The 18,414-nt window shown below is 41.5% G+C and overlaps 1 protein-coding gene across 3 annotated transcripts in view; it reads right to left on the reverse strand.

The window, feature by feature from the left end:
- LOC126336982 (ATP-binding cassette sub-family A member 7-like) overlaps positions 1–18,414 on the reverse strand; it is a 585,480-nt gene that overhangs the window by 141,347 nt on the left and 425,719 nt on the right. For all 3 annotated transcript variants that reach the window (XR_007565029.1, XM_050001219.1, XM_050001217.1), the window contains exon 35: positions 2,579–2,756. Coding sequence is in view for 2 of the 3 variants with exons in the window: in XM_050001219.1 (XP_049857176.1) it covers positions 2,579–2,756 (178 nt within the window). In the remaining variant the exon portion in view is untranslated. The remainder of the gene's footprint in view (positions 1–2,578; positions 2,757–18,414) is intronic.

Here is an 18,414-nt window from a genome sequence, read left to right on the forward strand (position 1 = left end):
ACAACCTCTGGATCTTTCAGTTCATCCAGGTCCTATCTCCTTAAATTCACACCTTTTTGCGGTTTGTTCAGTTTTAATCTACAATTCATAACCAATAGATTGCGGTCAGAGTCCACATCTGCCCCTGGAAAAGTCTTACAATTTAACACCTGGTGCCTAAATCTCTGTCTTACCATTATATAATCTATCTGAAACCTTGCAGTGTCTCCAGGCCTCTACAAGTGCACAACCTCTTTTCACGATTCTTGAACCAAGTGTTAGCTGTGATTAATTTATGCTCTGTGAAGAATTCTACCAGGCAGCTTCCTCTTTCATTCCTTAGCCCCAATCCATAATTACCTACTACTTATGTTTCTTTTCCTTTCCCTACTATCTAATTCCAGTCACCCATAACTATTAAATTTTCATCTCCCTTCACTATCTGAATAATTTCTTTTCTCTCATCATACATTTCATCAATATCTTCTTCATCTGCAGAGCTAGTTGACATATACACTTGTACTACTGTGGTGGGTGTGGGCTTTGAGTCACTCTTTGCTACAATAATGCGTTCACTATGCTGTTTGTAGTAGCTTACCCATGCTCCTATTTTTTATTCATTATTAAACTTACTCCTGCATTACCCCCATTTGATTTCATATTCATAACCCTGTATTCACTTGACCAGAAGTCTTGTTCCTCTTGCCACCGAACTTCACTAATTCTCACTATATCTAGCTTTAACCTATCCATTTACCTTTTTAAATTTTCTAAACTACCTGCCCGATTAAGGGATCTGACATTCCATGCTCCAATCCATAGCATGCCAGTTTTCTTTCTCCCGATAACAACATCCTCCTGAGTAGTCCCCGCCTGGAGATCAGAATGGGGGACTATTTTACCTACTGAATATTTTAGTCAAGAGGATTCCATCATCATTGAACCATACAGTAAAGGTGCATGTCCTTGGGAAAAATTACAGCTGTAGTTTCCCCCTGCTTTCAGCCGTTCGCAGTACCAGCACAGCAAGGCCGTTTTGGTTAATGTTACAAGGCCAGATCAGTCAATCATCCAGACTGTTGCTGCTGCAACTACTGCAAAGGCTACTGCACCTCTACAGGAACTACACGTTTGTTTGGCCTCTCAACAGATAGCCCGCTGTTGTAGTTGCACGATATGTCTGTATGTATCGCTGAGGCACGCAAGCCTCCTCACAGACTCACAGATATCAAGGTCCAAGGGGTTGGGGGGAAGGGGGGGGGGGGGGGTCATGAGAGTCATCCTACCCAAAATCTTTCCCATCAGTCCTGAAGTGGTATTCCATCACCCTCCAAACCTCACAACAGTCACTCCTACTCCCTACCCATTGCCACATGTATCATATACCTATGGAAGATCCAGGTGCAAGAGTTGTCCAATCCACCCACCTACAATTCCTTAACCTAACTCTGTGACAGGCTTATCCTATCCAATGAAGGCCACCATCAAATGTGGCCAAGAACAAAGTTGACCATCCAATGAAAAGTTGACCACCCAATGACATATATGCACCTGAACACAACCTGCTTGATTTCAAAAGCTGCTTCATGGTCTATAGCCATTTGGGCCCTTCCATCCTCCGCCAGATTTTCTCAACTACAAAGATGGGAGTTCTCCTTGTAACACATCCCTCCCTCCTGTAAAGCCCCTTCACTTCACAGTTTCCCCTTCCACTGTCCTGCCAGACAATCCCAATCCACATCACCTTCATTGTGTGCTGAATCCCACTGGTTCCAGTACCTATGCATCACATGCATAGGCCATCCACCTGGCACCCCTCACACCTGCATTCCTAGCCAGCAAATCTACTTCCGCTCTTCGAGACACTAGTGTGTGTGAAAAATGAAACTGAGGGTGCTGTGGTCTGTCCATTGCCAAGGAGGGAGGATATCTGTGGGCTACAACTTTGTGACCTCGAATGATAGCAACCACTCAATAAATGTCTGCAGACTACGAACTAAATGCGCATTCCTCTTGTCAATAATTTTTTAGTTATGAGGTGGAAAAGCTATGTTACTGATGAATCTGGCACAATCCCACAACCACAACAAAGTATAATTGCTAACTTATTGTCACAATCTTAACAAGCAACAAGTTCTGAGACATTTTACTGCTTGGTAAGAATCAGAAGAGGCATAGTGGGGTCTTGAATCCTTTTTCAACACAACCATGCAGTAATGTTACACATTATCCAACAAATCAGGACAAAATCAACATAGGGATAAACTGATCAAAAGCTTAGTGTAGTTTGTTTTGTTTTTGCATGTACCTCATTCTAAATTTTCTTTGTTCAGAGAAAAATGCAAGAATATTTTGCATATTTTCTCTGCCATTTTCCTAATGGAATAATATTCTGGACAAATGAAACAAGAACTGTTAGAAGTTAGTATATGCTATCTGGTGCCAAGAATTGGCAACTGTACTGTTTATGTTCCTACACTGTGAAGGAAAAATGTGTTACCTCTGAAATAAATGTCAGATAATCAATATTTTCTTTCTTATTTGGCAGGTACACTCTAATTTAAAACTATCTACAAAATCAGATGGATCATACACTCACCATATCCCAAGTGAATGCAGAAAGCCAGTAGACCAGGCGATTCACTCCCGATACCAGCTGTAAATGTTTGAATTTGCTGACTCGTTCTTCTACCAGGAACACAACAAATGATGCTGGGACAAAACTCAGAGCAAATATGACTGACACTGCACGGATGAGACTCAAAGCAGACTTGATGCTGAAAAAGATGAAATGACACAACACTAATTTATGATACAGCACAAAATATCCACAATGTATCAGGAACTTTAACACAAAAATGCAGTTCTGTATCAAATTAGTTTCATTCGAAGAGAGAGATAGGAGTGTAATAAGTCTGACAATATGATAAAAGAAGCAGTAAGTAACTTTTGTACATATCTTTATTTTGAGTCACAGTTATTTCAGCATCAAACTAAACTGAATTTCATATTCAAATTCTTTAGTGACCCTTTGTCTTTGCTTTGTTTACTGCTAACCCATTGTTGTTGTTGTCTTCAGTCCTGAGACTGGTTTGATGCAGCTCTCCATGCCACTCTATCCTGTGCAAGCCTCTTCATCTCCCAGTACCTACTGCAACCTACATCCTTCTGAATCTGCTTAGTGTATTCATCTCTTAGTCTCCCTCTACGATTTTTATCCTCCACGCTGCCCTCCAATGCTAAATTTGTGATCCCTTGATGCCTCAGAACATGTCCTACCAACCAATCCCTTCTTCTAGTCAAGTTGTGCCACAAACTTCTCTTCTCCCCAATCCTATTCAATACCTCCTCGTTAGTTATGTGATCTACCCATCTAATCTTCAGCATTCTTCTGTAGCACACATTTCAAAAGCTTCTATTCTCTTCTTGTCAAAACTAGTTATCGTCCATGTTACACTTTCATACATGGCTACACTCCATACAAATACTTTCAGAAACAACTTCCTGATACATAAATCTATATTCAATGTTAACAAATTGCTCTTCTTCATAAACACTTTTCTTGCCATTACCAGTCTACATTTTATATCCTCTCTACTTCGACCATCATCAGTTATTTTGCTCCACAAATAGCAAAATCCTTTACTACTTTAAGTGTCTCATTTCCTAATCTAATTCCCTCAGCATCACCCAATTTAATTTGACTACATTCCATTATCCTCGTTTTGCTTTTGTTGATGTTCATCTTATATCCTCCTTTGAAGACACTGTCCATTCCGTTCAACTGCTCTTCTAAGTCCTCTGACAGAATTACAATGTCATCGGCGAACCTCAAAGTTTATACTTCTTCTCCATGAATTTTAATACCTACACCAAATTTTTCTTTTGTTTCCTTTACTGCTTGCTCAATATACAGATTGAACAACATCGGGGAGAGGCTACAGCCCTGTCTCACTCCTTTCTCAACCACTGCTCCCCTTTCATGCCCCTCGACTCTAATAACTGCCATGTGGTTTCTGTACAAATTGTAAATAGCCTTTTGCTCCCTGTATTCTACCCCTGCCACCTTCAGAATTTGAAAGAGAGTATTCCAGTCAACATTGTCAAAAGCTTTCTCTAAGTCTACAAATGCTAGAAACGTAGATTTGCCTTTTCTTAATCTTTCTTCTAAGATAAGTCGTAAGGTCAGTATTGCCTCATGTGTTTCAACATTTCTACGGAATCCAAACTGATCCCCCCCCCCCCCCCCCCCCCCCCCGAGGTCCGCATCTACCAGTTTTTCCATTCGTCTGTAAAGAATTTGCGTTAGTATCTTGCAGCTGTGACTTATTAAACTGATAGTTCGGTAATTTTCACATCTGTCAGCACCTGCTTTCTTTGGGAGGTAAAATAGTCCCCCATTCGGATCTCCGGGCGGGGACTACTCAGGAGGACGTTGTTATCAGGAGAAAGAAAACTGGCGTTCTACGGATCGGAGTGTGGAATGTCAGATCCCTTAATCGGGCAGGTAGGTTAGAAAATTTAAAAAGGGAAATGGATAGGTTAAAGTTAGATATAGTGGGACTAAGTGAAGTTTGGTGGCAGGAGGAACAAGACATTTGGTCAGGTGAATACAGAATTATAAATACAAAATCAAATAGGGGTAATGCAGGAGTAGGTTTAATAATGAATAAAAAAATAGGAGTGCGGGTAAGCTACTACAAACAGCATAGTGAACGCGTTATTGTGGCTAAGATAGACACAAAGCCCATGCCTACTACAGTAGTACAAGTTTATATGCCAACTAGCTCTGCAGATGATGAAGAAATTGATGAAATGTTATCATGAGATAAAAGAAATTATTCAGGTAGTGAAGGGATACGAAAATTTAATAGTCATGGGTGACCTGAATTCGTCAGTAGGAAAAGGGAGAGAAGGAAACATAGTAGGTGATTATGGATTGGGGCTAAGAAATGAAAGAGGAAACCACTTGGCAGAATTTTGCACAGAGCATAACTTAATCATAGCTAACACTTGGTTCAAGAATCATAAAAGAAGGTTGTATACATGGAAGAATCCTGGAGATACTAAAAGGTATCAGATAGATTATATAATGGTAAGACAGAGATTTAGGAATCAGGTTTTAAACTGTAGGACATTTCCAGGGGCAGATGTGGACTCTGACCACAATCTATTGGTTATGACCTGTAGGTTAAAACTGAAGAGACTGCAAAAAGGTGGGAATTTAAGGACTTGGGATCTAGATAAGCTGAAAGAACCAGAGGTTGTACAGAGTTTCAAGGAGAGCATAAGGGAACAATTGACAGGAATGGGGGAAAGAAACACAGTAGAAGAAGAATGGGTAGCTCTGAGGGATGAAGTAGTGAAGGCAGCAGAGGATAAAGTAGGTAAAAAGACGTGGGCTCCTAGAAATCCTTGGGTAACAGAAGAAAGATTGAATTTAATTGATGAAAGGAGTAAATATAAAAATGCAGTAAATGAAGCAGGCAAAAAGGAATACAAACGTCTCAAAAATGAGATTGACAGGAAGTGCAAAATGGTTAAGCAGGGATGGCTAGAGGACAAATGTAAGGATGTAGAAGCTTATCTCACTAGGGGTAAGATAGATACTGCCTACAGGAAAATTAAAGAGACCTTTGGAGAGAAGAGAACCACATGTATGAATATCAAGAGCTCAGATAGCAACCCAGTTCTAAGCAAAGAAGGAAAGGCAGAAAGGTGGAAGGAGTATATAGAAAGTTTATACAAGGGTGATGTACTTGAGGACAATATTATGGAAATGGAAGAGGATGTAGATGAAGACGAAATGGGAGATAAGATACTGCGTGAAGAGTTTGACAGAGCACTGAAAGACCTGAGTCAAAACAAGGCCCCCGGAGTAGACAACATTCCATTAGAGCTACTGGCGGCCTTGGGAGAGCCAGTCCTGACAAAACTCTACCATCTGGTGAGCAAGATGTATGAGACAGGTGCTAACCCATATTGTATTGCAAATAAGTTTCTCTGACATTCAGTGGTTTTTCATTTACATACTTACCACAAACCTATGAACAACAGTTCTGCCATTTTAGTCTCTTGCACTTTATTCATGTTTCGAAAGGTCTTTTAACTTCTATTGCTGATTCTTTGACACTAAGTTACACAATGGTGATAGTAAACTACAGTTCTGCCTTACATATATATTAGGATGATCTTGTATTTCACAAACCTTCATCTTTATTATTCCTACTTGGTGTTTATAGGTAATCTACATCTACATGATTACTCTGCAATTCACATTTAAGTGCTTGGCAGAGGGTTCATCGAACCACAATCATATTATCTCCCTACCATTCCACACCCCAACAGCGCGTGGGAAAAACGGACACCTGTTCGAGCTCTGATTTCTCTTATTTTATTTTGATGGATTCCTACCTATGTAGGTTGGGCTCAACAAAACAAAATATTTTCGGAAGAGAAAGCTGGTGACTGAAATTTCGTAAATAGATCTCGCTGTGGCAAAAAACGTCTTTGCTTTAATGACTTCCATCCCAACTCGCATATCAATCTGCAACATTCTCTCCCCTATTACATGATAATACAAAATGAGCAGCCCTTTTTTGCACCCTTTTGATTTCCTCCATCAATCCCACCTGGTAAGGATCCCACACTGCGCAGCAATATTCTAACAGAGGACGAACGAGTATAGTGTAAGCTGTCTCTTTAGTGGACTTGTTGCATCTTCTAAGTGTCCTGCCAATGAAACACAACCTTTGGCTCACCTTCCCCATAAAATTATCAATGTGGTCTTTCCAACTGAAGTTGTTCGTAATTTTTACACCCAGGTACTTAGTTGAATTGACAGCCTTGAGAATTGTACTATTTATCGAGTAATCGAATTCCAACGGATTTCTTTTGGAACTCATGTGGATCACCTCACACTTTTCATTATTTAGCGTCAACTGCCACCTGCCACACCATACAGCAATCTTTTCTAAATCGCTTTGCAACTGATACTGGTCTTCGGATGACCTTACTAGATGGTAAATTACAGCATCATCTGCGAACAATCTAAGAGAACTGCTCAGATTGTCACCCAGGTCATTTATATAGATCAGGAACAGCAGGGTCCCAGGACGCTTCCCTGGGGAACACCTGATATCACTTCAGTTTTACTCGATGACTTGCCGTCTATTACTATGAACTGCAACCTTCCTGACAGGGAATCACGAATCCATTCGCACAACTGAGACGATACCCCATAGGCCCGCAGCTTGATTAGAAGTCGCTTGTGAGGAATGGTGTTAAAAGCTTTCTGGAAATCTAGAAATACAGAATCAACTTGAGATCCCCTGTCAATAGCGGCCATTACTTCGTGTGAATAAAGAACTAGCTGCGTTGCACAAGAACGATCATTTCTGAAACCATGCTGATTACGTATCAATAGATCGTTCCCTTCGAGGTGATTCATAATGTTTGAATACAATATATGCTCCAAAACCCTACTGCAAACCGATGTCAATGATATAGGTCTGTAGTTCGATGGATTACTCCTACTACCCTTCTTAAACACTGGTGCAACCTGCACAGTTCTCCAATCTGTAGGTACAGATGTATCGGTGAGCGAGCTGTTGTATATCATTGCTAAGTAGGGAGCTATTGTATCAGCGTAATCTGAAAGGAACCTAATAGGTATACAATCTGGACCTGAAGACTTGCCCGTATCAAGCGATTTGAGTTGCTTCGCAACCCCTAAGGTATCTACTTCTAAGAAACTTATGCTAGCAGCTGTTCGTCTTTCAAATTCTGGAATATTCTATTCGTCTTCCCTGGTGAAGGAATTTCGGAAAACTGTGTTCCATAACTCCGCTTTAGTGGCACAGTCGTCGGTAACAGTACCATCGGCACTGCGCAGCGAAAGTATTGACTGCATCTTGCTGCTTGTGTACTTTACTTACAACCAGAATTTCTTCGGATTTTTTTACCATATTTCGAGACAATGTTTCGTTGTGGAACCTATTAAAGGCATCTCGCATTGAAATCCGTGCCAAATTTCGCGCGTCTGTAAATTTTAGCCAATCTTCGGGATGTTGCGTGCTTCTGAACTTCGCATGCTTTTTCCGTTGCCTCTGCAACAGTGTTCGGACCTGTTTTGTGTACCATGGGGGATCAGTTCCATCTCTTACCAATTTATGAGATATGAATCTCTCAATTGCTGTTGCTACTATATCTTTGAATTTGAGCCACATCTCGTCTACATTTCCATAGTCAGTTCGGAAGGAATGGACATTGTCTCTTAGGAAGGCTTGTAGTGACACTTAATCAGCTTTTTTAAATGAAATTATTTTGCGTTTGTTTCTGGTGGATTTGGAAGAAACGGTATTAAGCCTAGCTACAACGACCTTGTGATCACTAATCCCTGTATCAGTCATGGTGCTCTCTATTAGCTCTGGATTGTTTGTGGCTAAGAGGTCAAGTGTGTTTTCGCAACCATTTACAATATGCGTGGGTTCGTGGACTAACTGCTCGAAAGAATTTTCAGAGAAAGCATTTAGGACAATCTCGGAAGATGTTTTCTGCCTACCACCGGTTTTGAACAAGTGTTTTTGCCAACATATCGAGGGAAGGTTGAAGTCCCCACCAACTATAACGCTATGAGTGTGGTATTTATTTGTACGAGACTCAAATTTTCTCTGAACTGTTCAGCAACTATATCATCGGAGTCTGGGGGTCAGTAGAAGGAGCAAATTATTAACTTAGTTCGGCTGTTAAGTATAACCTCCACCCATACCAATTCGCACGGGGTATCTACTTCAACTTCACTACAAGATAAACCACTACTGACAGACACAAACACTCCACCACCAATTCTGCTTAATCTATCTTTCCTGAACACCGTCTGAGACTTTGTAAAAATTTCTGCAGAACTTATTTCAGGCTTTAGCCAGCTCTCTGTACCTATAACGATTTCAGCTTCTGTGCTGTCTATTAGCAATTGAAGCTCAGGGACTTTCCCAGCACAACTACAATTGCGACTGTTCCTTGATCCAAGCACATCCTGTATTTGCCATGCACCCTTTGAGATTGCAGCCCACCCCATACTTTCCCAAGGCATTCTAACCTAAAAAACCGCCCAGTCCATGCCACACAGCCTCCACTAACCGTGTAGCTGACAGCTGAGTGTAGTGAACTCCTGACCTATTCAGCGGAGCCCAAAACCCCACCACCCTATGGCGCAAGTCAAGGAATCTGCAGCCAACACGGTCGCAAAACCGTCTGAGCCTCTGATTCAGACCTTCCACCTGGCTCTGCACCAAAGGTCCGCAGTCGGTTGTCAATGATGCTGCAGATGGTGAGCTCTGCCTTCATCTCGTAAGCAAGACCAGCAGCCTTCACCAAATCAGATAGCCACTGGAATCCAGAGAGAATTTCCTCAGATCCAAAGAGACATATGTCATTAGGGCCGACATGTGCCACCACCTGCAGCTGGCTGCACCTTGTGCTCTTCATGGCACCCGGAAGGACCCTTTCCACATCAGGAATGACTCCACCTGGAATGCACACGGAGTGCACACTGGATTTCTTCCCCTCCTTAGCCGCCATATCCCTAAGGGGCCCCATTACGTGCCTACCAATAAGCCCACCCTCTGCAATTGCCCGGACCTTGAAAGCTGAGAATCATCCTCTGAAACAGGGCAGGCAGCTGCATCTGGCTCAGCCAGAAACAGTACCTGAAACCTGTTTGACAGACGCACTGGGGAGGCTTTCTGATCAGCCTCCTGGGACGTCTTTCGCTGCCTGCCATGCCTTGGAACAACCTCCCTATGAACCACAGGCGAGGGCTCAGCCCCACTGCGGGCAGCAACTGGGGGAACCACAGTGGCTGACCAATCCGAGGACAGATGGGACAAGGTTGAGATCCCCGTGATACCCAAGTCTGGCTCCCCACAGTGGTGCCCATTGGCAACAGCCTCAAGCTGCGCGACCGAAGTCAGCACCGCCTGCAGCTGTGAGCGAAGGGATGCCAACTCAGCCCTCATCTGAACACAGCAATCACAGTCCCTGTCCATTCTAATCAATGTTGAACAACAGTTATTGAAACACGAGTCCATGGCTAGATAATGCAAGGACAACACGCAAAGAATGTACGAACTAACCTGTACAAATACCTAATGACTGCGCTACAATCTGCCTGAATTTATGATCACAGTAACTAAAACTCAAAATTACACCTCCTATATGAAACTATATAGCAAATAAGTGAGCTAAGAGTATACGACTTGCTGCTGGCAGCTGCTTATCCAACAGCGGAAGGGAGCACACTGGCTGTGACCAACCGATACTGGCAGTTCAAAACAAAAACAAAAGACAAACAACTACGTGAATTTACACTATTCAGGTACTAAAACGCAATGCTACAACTTTCAAATACTATAATATGCCCAAAATTTTTGAATTAAACACTGCAAGTACCCAAAAACATGCAAAGAAATTAAGAATTAAACTGTGTAACAAATAAGTGAGCTAGGAGTATATGACTTGCTGCTGGCAGCTGCTTATCCAATGGCACCCTGTGCTCTTCATGGCATCCGGAAGGACCCTTTCCACATCAGGAATGACTCCACCCGGAATGCACACGGAGTGCACACTGGATTTCTTCCCCTCCTTAGCCGCCATATTCATAAGGGGCCCCATTACGCGCCTAACATTGGAGCTCCCAACTACCAATAAGCCCACCCTCTGCGATTGCCCGGACCTTGAAGGCTGAGAATCATCGTCAGCCTTTTGTAATGTCGAGGCATCAAGGGGACCACCAAGAATCGTGATGACTTCAGTACAGCAGATAACTAGTCTGCCTCTTCATCTTTCCACATTTTTCTAAGGATTTCAAAGATCTTATTCCACCATGCTATGTTAAATATTCCCTTCAGTCTTGAAAATACTATGAAGGTATAATGGGTTGTTCATATTTTTCCGCCCATCACTTAGCTGAAGGTGCAACCAGATTCTTTTGTACCTCAATGAGATACAGGGTGTTTCAAAACTGACCGGTATATTTGAAACGGCAATAAAAACTAAAAGAGGAGCGATAGAAATACACCGTTTGTTGCAATATGCTTGGGACAACAGTACATTTTCAGGCGGACAAACTTTCGAAATTACAGTAGTTACAATTTTCAACAACAGATGGCGCTGCAAGTGATGTGAAAGATATAGAAGACAACGCAATCTGTGGGTGCGCCATTCTGTACGTCGTCTTTCTGCTGTAAGCATGTGCTGTTCACATCGTGCAAGTGTGCTGTGGACAACATGGTTTATTCCTTAGAACAAAGGATTTTTCTGGTGTTGGAATTCTACCACCTAGAACACAGTGTTGTTGCAACAAGACGAAGTTTTCAACGGAGGTTTAATGTAACCAAAGGACCGAAAAGTGATACAATAAAGGACCTGTTTGAAAAATTTCAACGGACTGGGAACGTGACAGATGAACATGCTGGAAAGGTAGGGCGACCCCGTATGGCAACCACAGACGGCAACGCGGAGCTAGTGCAGCAAGTGATCCAACAGCAGCCTCGGGTTTCCGTTCGTCATGTTGCAGCTGCGGTCCAAATGACGCCAACGTCCATGTATAGTCTCATGCACCAGAGTTTACACCTCTATCCATACAAAATTCAAACGCGGCAACCCCTCGGCGCCACTACCATTGCTGCACGAGAGACATTCGCTAACGATATAGTGCACAGGATTGATGACGGCGATACGCATGTGGACAGCATTTGGTTTACTGACGAAGCTTATTTTTACCTGGACGGCTTTGTCAATAAACAGAACTGGCGTATATGGGGAACCGAAAAGCCCCATGTTGCAGTCCCATCGTCCCTGCATCCTCAAACAGTACTGGTCTGGGCCGCCATTTCTTCCAACGGAATCATTGGCCCATTTTTCAGCTCCAAAACGTTTACTGCATCATGCTATCTGGACATTCTTCGTGAATTTGTGGCAGTACAAACTGCCTTAGACGACACTGTGGACTTCTCGTGGTTTATGCAAGATGGTGCCCGGCCACATAGCACGGCCGACGTCTTTAATTTCCTGAATGAATATTTCGATGATCGTGTGATTGCTTTGGGCTATCCGAAACATACAGGAGGCGGCGTGGATTGGCCTCCCTATTCACCAGACATGAACCTCTGTGACTTCTTTCTGTGGGGACACTTGAAAGACCAGGTGTACCGCCAGAATCCAGAAACAATTGAACAGCTGAAGGAGCACATCTCATCTGCATGTGAAGCCATTCCGCCAGACATGTTGTCAAAGGTTTCGGGTAATTTCATTCAGAGACTACGCCATATTGTTGCTACGCATGGTGGATATGTGGAAAGTATCGTACTATAGAGTTTCCCAGACCGCAGCGCCATCTGTTGTTGACAGTTGTAACTACTGTAATTTCGAAAGTTTGTCTGCCTGAAAATGTACTGTTGTCCCAAGCATATTGCAACAAACGGTGTATTTATATCACTGCTCGTTTAGTTTGTATTGCCGTTTCAAATATACCGGTCATTTTTGAAACACCCTGTATGAACCACATAGTCTGGTTAAGGAGATCGGCAGCCTGGCCATGGAATTATTGCTGCCAATGGTGGATACTGAGATGACCAAAAGGTATTAAAGCTATTACAAAGAAGAAGATGTGAGGAAGTAAATCAGTGTACTCAAAAGCAGGAGGTACATTAAAATCATGATGCCTTATTTTAACCAGAAATATTTTAACACCAGATATGTTTGTTGTGAAAGCTTATGTTTCTGTAAGGGATTTTATTTGGTTAATTCCATTAATATCCCATGAGGGTTTGTAGCTCAGCTTATAAAGCAATTCATGCCACTATCCTCAACAAAAGATGTTATTGTTAACTTACTAACTGCTGAAACTTGGATCAGACATAGCAAAAACTATTATGGTACAGTATCAAAAGTAACTGAAAGGTATCTTTTTATACAAAGACAATAATTACACTGAAATCACCAACATTTATGACAGTACCCTGAGAAATAAAAATGGGAGGGGGGTGTTGGGAGGGGGGGGGGGGCGAGGGGCTATGGTTCTTAACAGGGTGTGTGATCACCATAGATAGCAATGCATGCTCTGTAACATGCTCCTATGCTGGCCACAAGGTTGGTAGGGTCGTCCATTTATCCACAGCACAGTTGACATGGCTTGATGGTTGTTGGAGCATGTGGATGTTCTGCAACACATCTCACCAATGCAACCCACACATGCTGGATGGAATTTAAATTGGGGAAACAACAGGCCTGTCCATTCAATAAACACTATCTAGTTCCCAGAGCTCCTCCATCTGCGCTTTCCAATGCAAATTTGGATGGTCATCCATAAAAAATTATACCAGGGTCAAAACCACCCCCTGAAAATGTGCACAACAACATTGACTGGTGAATGTGTTAGTTCAAAGATTTGGATGTCAGCACATCCATGCAACATTGTGTTTCCTCACACGGTAACTCCTGGACCCTAAAATGATCAAGCTTGACAATGTTCCTGGTGTGTTTCCACCTCTTATCAGATTTGAGTATCTCCAGCATTGTTGAACATGATCTCTTTTGTGGTCCTGGTGTTATGGACAGTAACTGGTCAACATTGTTGTGACAGTACGCTCATTTCCCATGTGCATTCTCTTCATGGGTGCATTAGGCCGTAACTTCATTTTTATGGATGACAATATGTGACTGCATCAAACAGCACAGGGAAAGGAGCTGTTGGAACAAGAAGATGTTCGCAAATGGGCTGAACTGTCCATTCCCTTGGCTTAAATCTCATGGAGCACATGTGGGATGCATGTGGGGGATGAACTGCAGCTCATCCACAGGCACTAACGACCATCTAACAGCTGTCAATTGTGCGGCTGGAGGAATGGAATGTCCTATAACAACAGCTCCTTACCATACTTGTGGCTAGCATGGGAACATGTTGCAGGAGCATTCCCTGTCATCCATGGTGATCATACACCCTATTAAGAACCATGTCCTGCCTTTTGTAATGTCGAGGGGTCGAGGGGACCATCAAGAACCGTGATGACTTCAGTATAATTGTTGTTTTTGAGCAAAAGTGTCATTTCTGTTCGTCTCATTGCTTATTATACTGCAGCAATTCTTTCTATATATGTTTCATATTTCATCAAGATACAGTGCCACTTATGTGAAAAAGTTACTTTAGTACTTATCTTTTGCACACCAACGTATTTCTAGCCTTTTTTTCATTTTTTTTTTCATTGTGCCTATATGGGACTTATTGCTTCATCTATATGGTGAGCTGAACTCCCAGAAGTCTCAGAAACTAACAGTCAATAATAAAAAAAGGACTCATTAACAATGATTTTGCAGTTATGGCAAAGTCTACAGCTGCAGACTTTAAATTGTGGTACCTGCCACAATTGCAAGTACTCCTCACCAGAAGTATCACAGCAAGCAAGAAAAAATATTAAATTAATAAAATCAGTCTCATGTAAGACCACCTGTGACAAAGAATGTAGATTACTGCAAGATCAATGGCATTTATAAAAATGAAGATTTTTGTAGGCCTATATCTATCTCAATCTGTATTGTGGTGGAGGTAATGTGTTGCCTCACAATTCTTAGAACATTTGCTCTTGAGGTTTCAACAGTAAATCTCTCCATGATGCACAGTGCCTCTCTTGTGGCAACTGCTGCTTGAGTTTGTCAGTAATCTCCTTAACACTCTTGTGCTGACCAAAAGATACTGTGAGTAAACCTGCCATTCTTCATAGGACCTCCTCTGTATCTTCTATCTGCCAAGGGTTCCACACTGATGAGCAATACTCAATCATTGGTTGAACAAATATTTTGTAGACATTGCCATCAGTAATCGGAGCCAAGAGGGGCACTTGTGCCAATCTGTTATCTGGGGTGTACACTTTTGATTCATTACAGAATTTTCATGCATTTCTAGAAATGACTGTCTAAAATGCAGGTTTAGTATCGCCAAGTATGACAGGAAATACTGTGGCTTTAGTAAGTACTATGAAGGCTGAACAAAACAGAGTGAGACTGTTTTTTCTTATAGCTTCCATGATGGTTTTCTGTCTGTACCATGGACATTTGAAAAGAGTTGGTTTTTGTGTTTAATGCTCATAGGCAGCACCATTTTCATATCCATAAGTTGGTGGTAATGCTCTATTTGGTAGACGCTCTTTGCATTTCACATACCAAAAAATGGAGACCATGCTGGAGGAGCAATATTACACAGTACAAATCTGTGTTCATTTAAAATGTTCAAATGTGTGTGAATTCCTAAGGGGCCAAGCTGCTGAGGTCATTGGTCCCTAGACTTACACACTACTTAAACTAACTTATGCTAAGAACAAAACACACGCCCATGCCCGAGGGAGGACTCGAACCTCCAGTGGTAGGGGCCGTGCAATCTGTGACATGGTGCCTCAAACCATGTGGCCACTCCATGTGGCTGTTTGTTTAAACTATACAAGCACTTATGAAAAGCTGCAGCAAGTGTACAGTGAAAATTCACTACCCCATGCATCAGTATTTAGGTGGTTTAAGAACTTCAAAGAAGACCAACTTGTATTTGTTAAGCAAATTGAACCTGGTGTTTTGGCTTCTGCTGTGATTGAAGTCAATAGAATGCAGTTCCCTTCACACTACTGTCACAGCAGCATACTACACATCAGTATTGCCTAAACTCAGGAAGCACTTTGCAGGGAAACAACCACAACTTTCTTGGATTGGGTGGCGACTTCATCATGACGGTGTGCACTTATATGTCACAAATCAAGTCGAGCAATTTCTGGCTAAATTCAACATAATCTGTGTACTGTATGCACTTTATATCCCCAATCTTGCAACCTGTGACTTTTTTAAATTCCCATCACTACAGGCAAAGCTTCAGGGCATTCGATTTAAGAACTCTGAAGCAGAGCTTGAGAAAAGGAGGTATTTCTCAAAAACCTTACAAAAAATGGTCAGCACCAAATGTTCAAGGACTGGCAGAGATGCTGTGAAGAGTGCATTCAAGTAGGAGAAGAGTACTTTGAAAAATATCATGTCAAATCTGACCTTAAGTTGAAACAAGGCCCCGAATGTGGACGACCTTCCATCAGAACTACTGACAGCCTTGGGAGAACAACCTATGACAAAACTCTTCCATTTGGTGTGCAAGATTTACAAGACAGGTGAAATATCCTCAGACTTCAAGAACAAAATAATAATTTCAATTCTAAACAAAGCAGGTGCTGACAGTTGTGAAAATTACCGAACTATCAGTTTAATGAGACATGGTTGCAAAATCCTAATACCAATTCTTCACAGAAGACAGGGAAAATTGGTAGAAACTATCATCAGAGAAGATCAGTTTGGATTCCGAACAAATGTAGGAACATGCAAGGCAATACTGACCCTATGACTATCTCTTACAAAATAGATTAAGGAAAGCAATCCTATGTTTATAGCTTTTGACAAATCTGATTGGATACTCTCCTTGAATTTCTGAAAGTAGCAGGGATCATATACAGGGAGTGAAAGGCAATTTGCAATTTGTACAGAAACCAGATGGCAGATACAACAGTTGAGGAACAGGAATGGAAAGGAGTAGTTGAGAAGGGAGTGAGACAGAGTTGTTGTTCATTCTCTACATTTAGCGAGCAGCAAAGGGAACCAAAGAAAAATTAGGAGTAGGAGAAGAAATAAAAACTATGAGGTTTGCTGATGACATTGCAATTCTGGCAGAGACAGCAACGAACTTAGAATATCAGTTGAATGGAATGACTTGTGTCTTGAAAGAAGGATATAACATAAGCACCAACAAAAGCAAAACAAGGATAATGAAATGTAGTCAAATTAAACCAGGTGATGCTGAGGGAATTAAATTAGGTAATGAGACTCTGAAAGTAGTAGATGAGTTTTATCATTTGAACAGCAGAATAACTAATGAGGGCTGAAGTAGAGAGGATAAAACTGTAGACTGATAATGACAAGAAAAGTGTTTCTGATGAACTGAAATTTTTTAACATCAAATATTGATTATGTGGGAGAAAGACTTTTCTGTAAGTATGTAGCTATGTATGAAACTGAAACAGAGAATAGAAGCTTTTGAAATGTGGTGCCACCAAAGAATGCTGAAGATTAGATAACTAGATCATGTAACTAATGAGGAGTTACTGAACAGAATTGGTGAGAAAAGAAATTTGTGGCACAACCTGACTAGAAAAAGGGAATAGCTAATAGGACACATTCTGAGGCATCAAGGGATCACCAGTTTAGTACAGAAGGGACATGTGAGAGAGTGAAAATCATAGAGGGAGACGAGGAGATGATTACAATAAGCAGATCCTGAAGGATGTAGAATTGGAGTAGTTATTCACAGATGAAGAGGCTTGAAGAGGATAGAGAAGTATGGAGAGCTGCATTAAACCAGGCTTCGGACTGAAGACCACAAAAACAACACATTGACACTGAAATAGAGTAATAAGCATCCGTTTAAAAAAAATCTGAGTCAGTCTTTGTTGATCAGTCCTCATACGTAACATGGGTTTGTTTGGTTGTCAGGCTGATCTCACAAACTACAGTGGGTAGCAACAAAATTTTAATTATCATCTCAAAAACATAAATTATGGATAAGTTTTCAATACCTTTAGTAACATTTTGAATATGACAAGTATTGCAGTTTGCCACACACTATGTTATATGATTGCTCACACCCACTTAAAGAGCCTGCCGAACTGCAGGTCAGTAGAAATGTTACAAGTGTGTAAGATTGGTACAGTGTAAAAGTGGTGGGTGTTTCACTATGATCCTGAGCCAAGCAGCATAGCAAGCAAGCATTGGAAATGTGGATTCACAACAACCAAAAACATATGAAGACACAACCATCATCAGGCAAGGTGATGCAGAGTGCTTTTGGGAGTTTTGATGCGAAATGATTATGCTCATAAGGAACAAACCATCACACAAGAATACTACTAAAATCTCCAGCTGAGTGAAAGGGGCAATTACCAGGTAAAATTTGCAAATAAATCATTGCTATGTTAGTTAACTGCATGTTCTCTGGATTGTAATGCGACCTCTCGCTATGATATGGGACAAGTCAATTTTACAAATGTAAATTATCTCAGCAGAAATTATGGCAACATGCTGAACATTTAAGTGATTTCTTCAAGTTTTTTAAATATTTTTATTACATACATACAGTAATTTATACTTAACTATCCCCAGTGACTCTCTACCCCCCCCCCCCCCCCCTTTCCCCACACACACCCAGAGAAACTCTTCTACGGAGTAGAAGGAGTTTTAAGCAGATACAACTTGAGTTTGTATTTGAAGTTAATCTTATTATCCATTAAATACTTTATATCCCTCAGTAGAAGGTCAAAAAAATTTTTGTGCCTGTATAACTCACTTGCTTTAGCAGAG

This window comes from Schistocerca gregaria, chromosome 2, assembly GCF_023897955.1.
Source record: "Schistocerca gregaria isolate iqSchGreg1 chromosome 2, iqSchGreg1.2, whole genome shotgun sequence".
Lineage (NCBI taxonomy): Eukaryota > Metazoa > Arthropoda > Insecta > Orthoptera > Acrididae > Schistocerca > Schistocerca gregaria.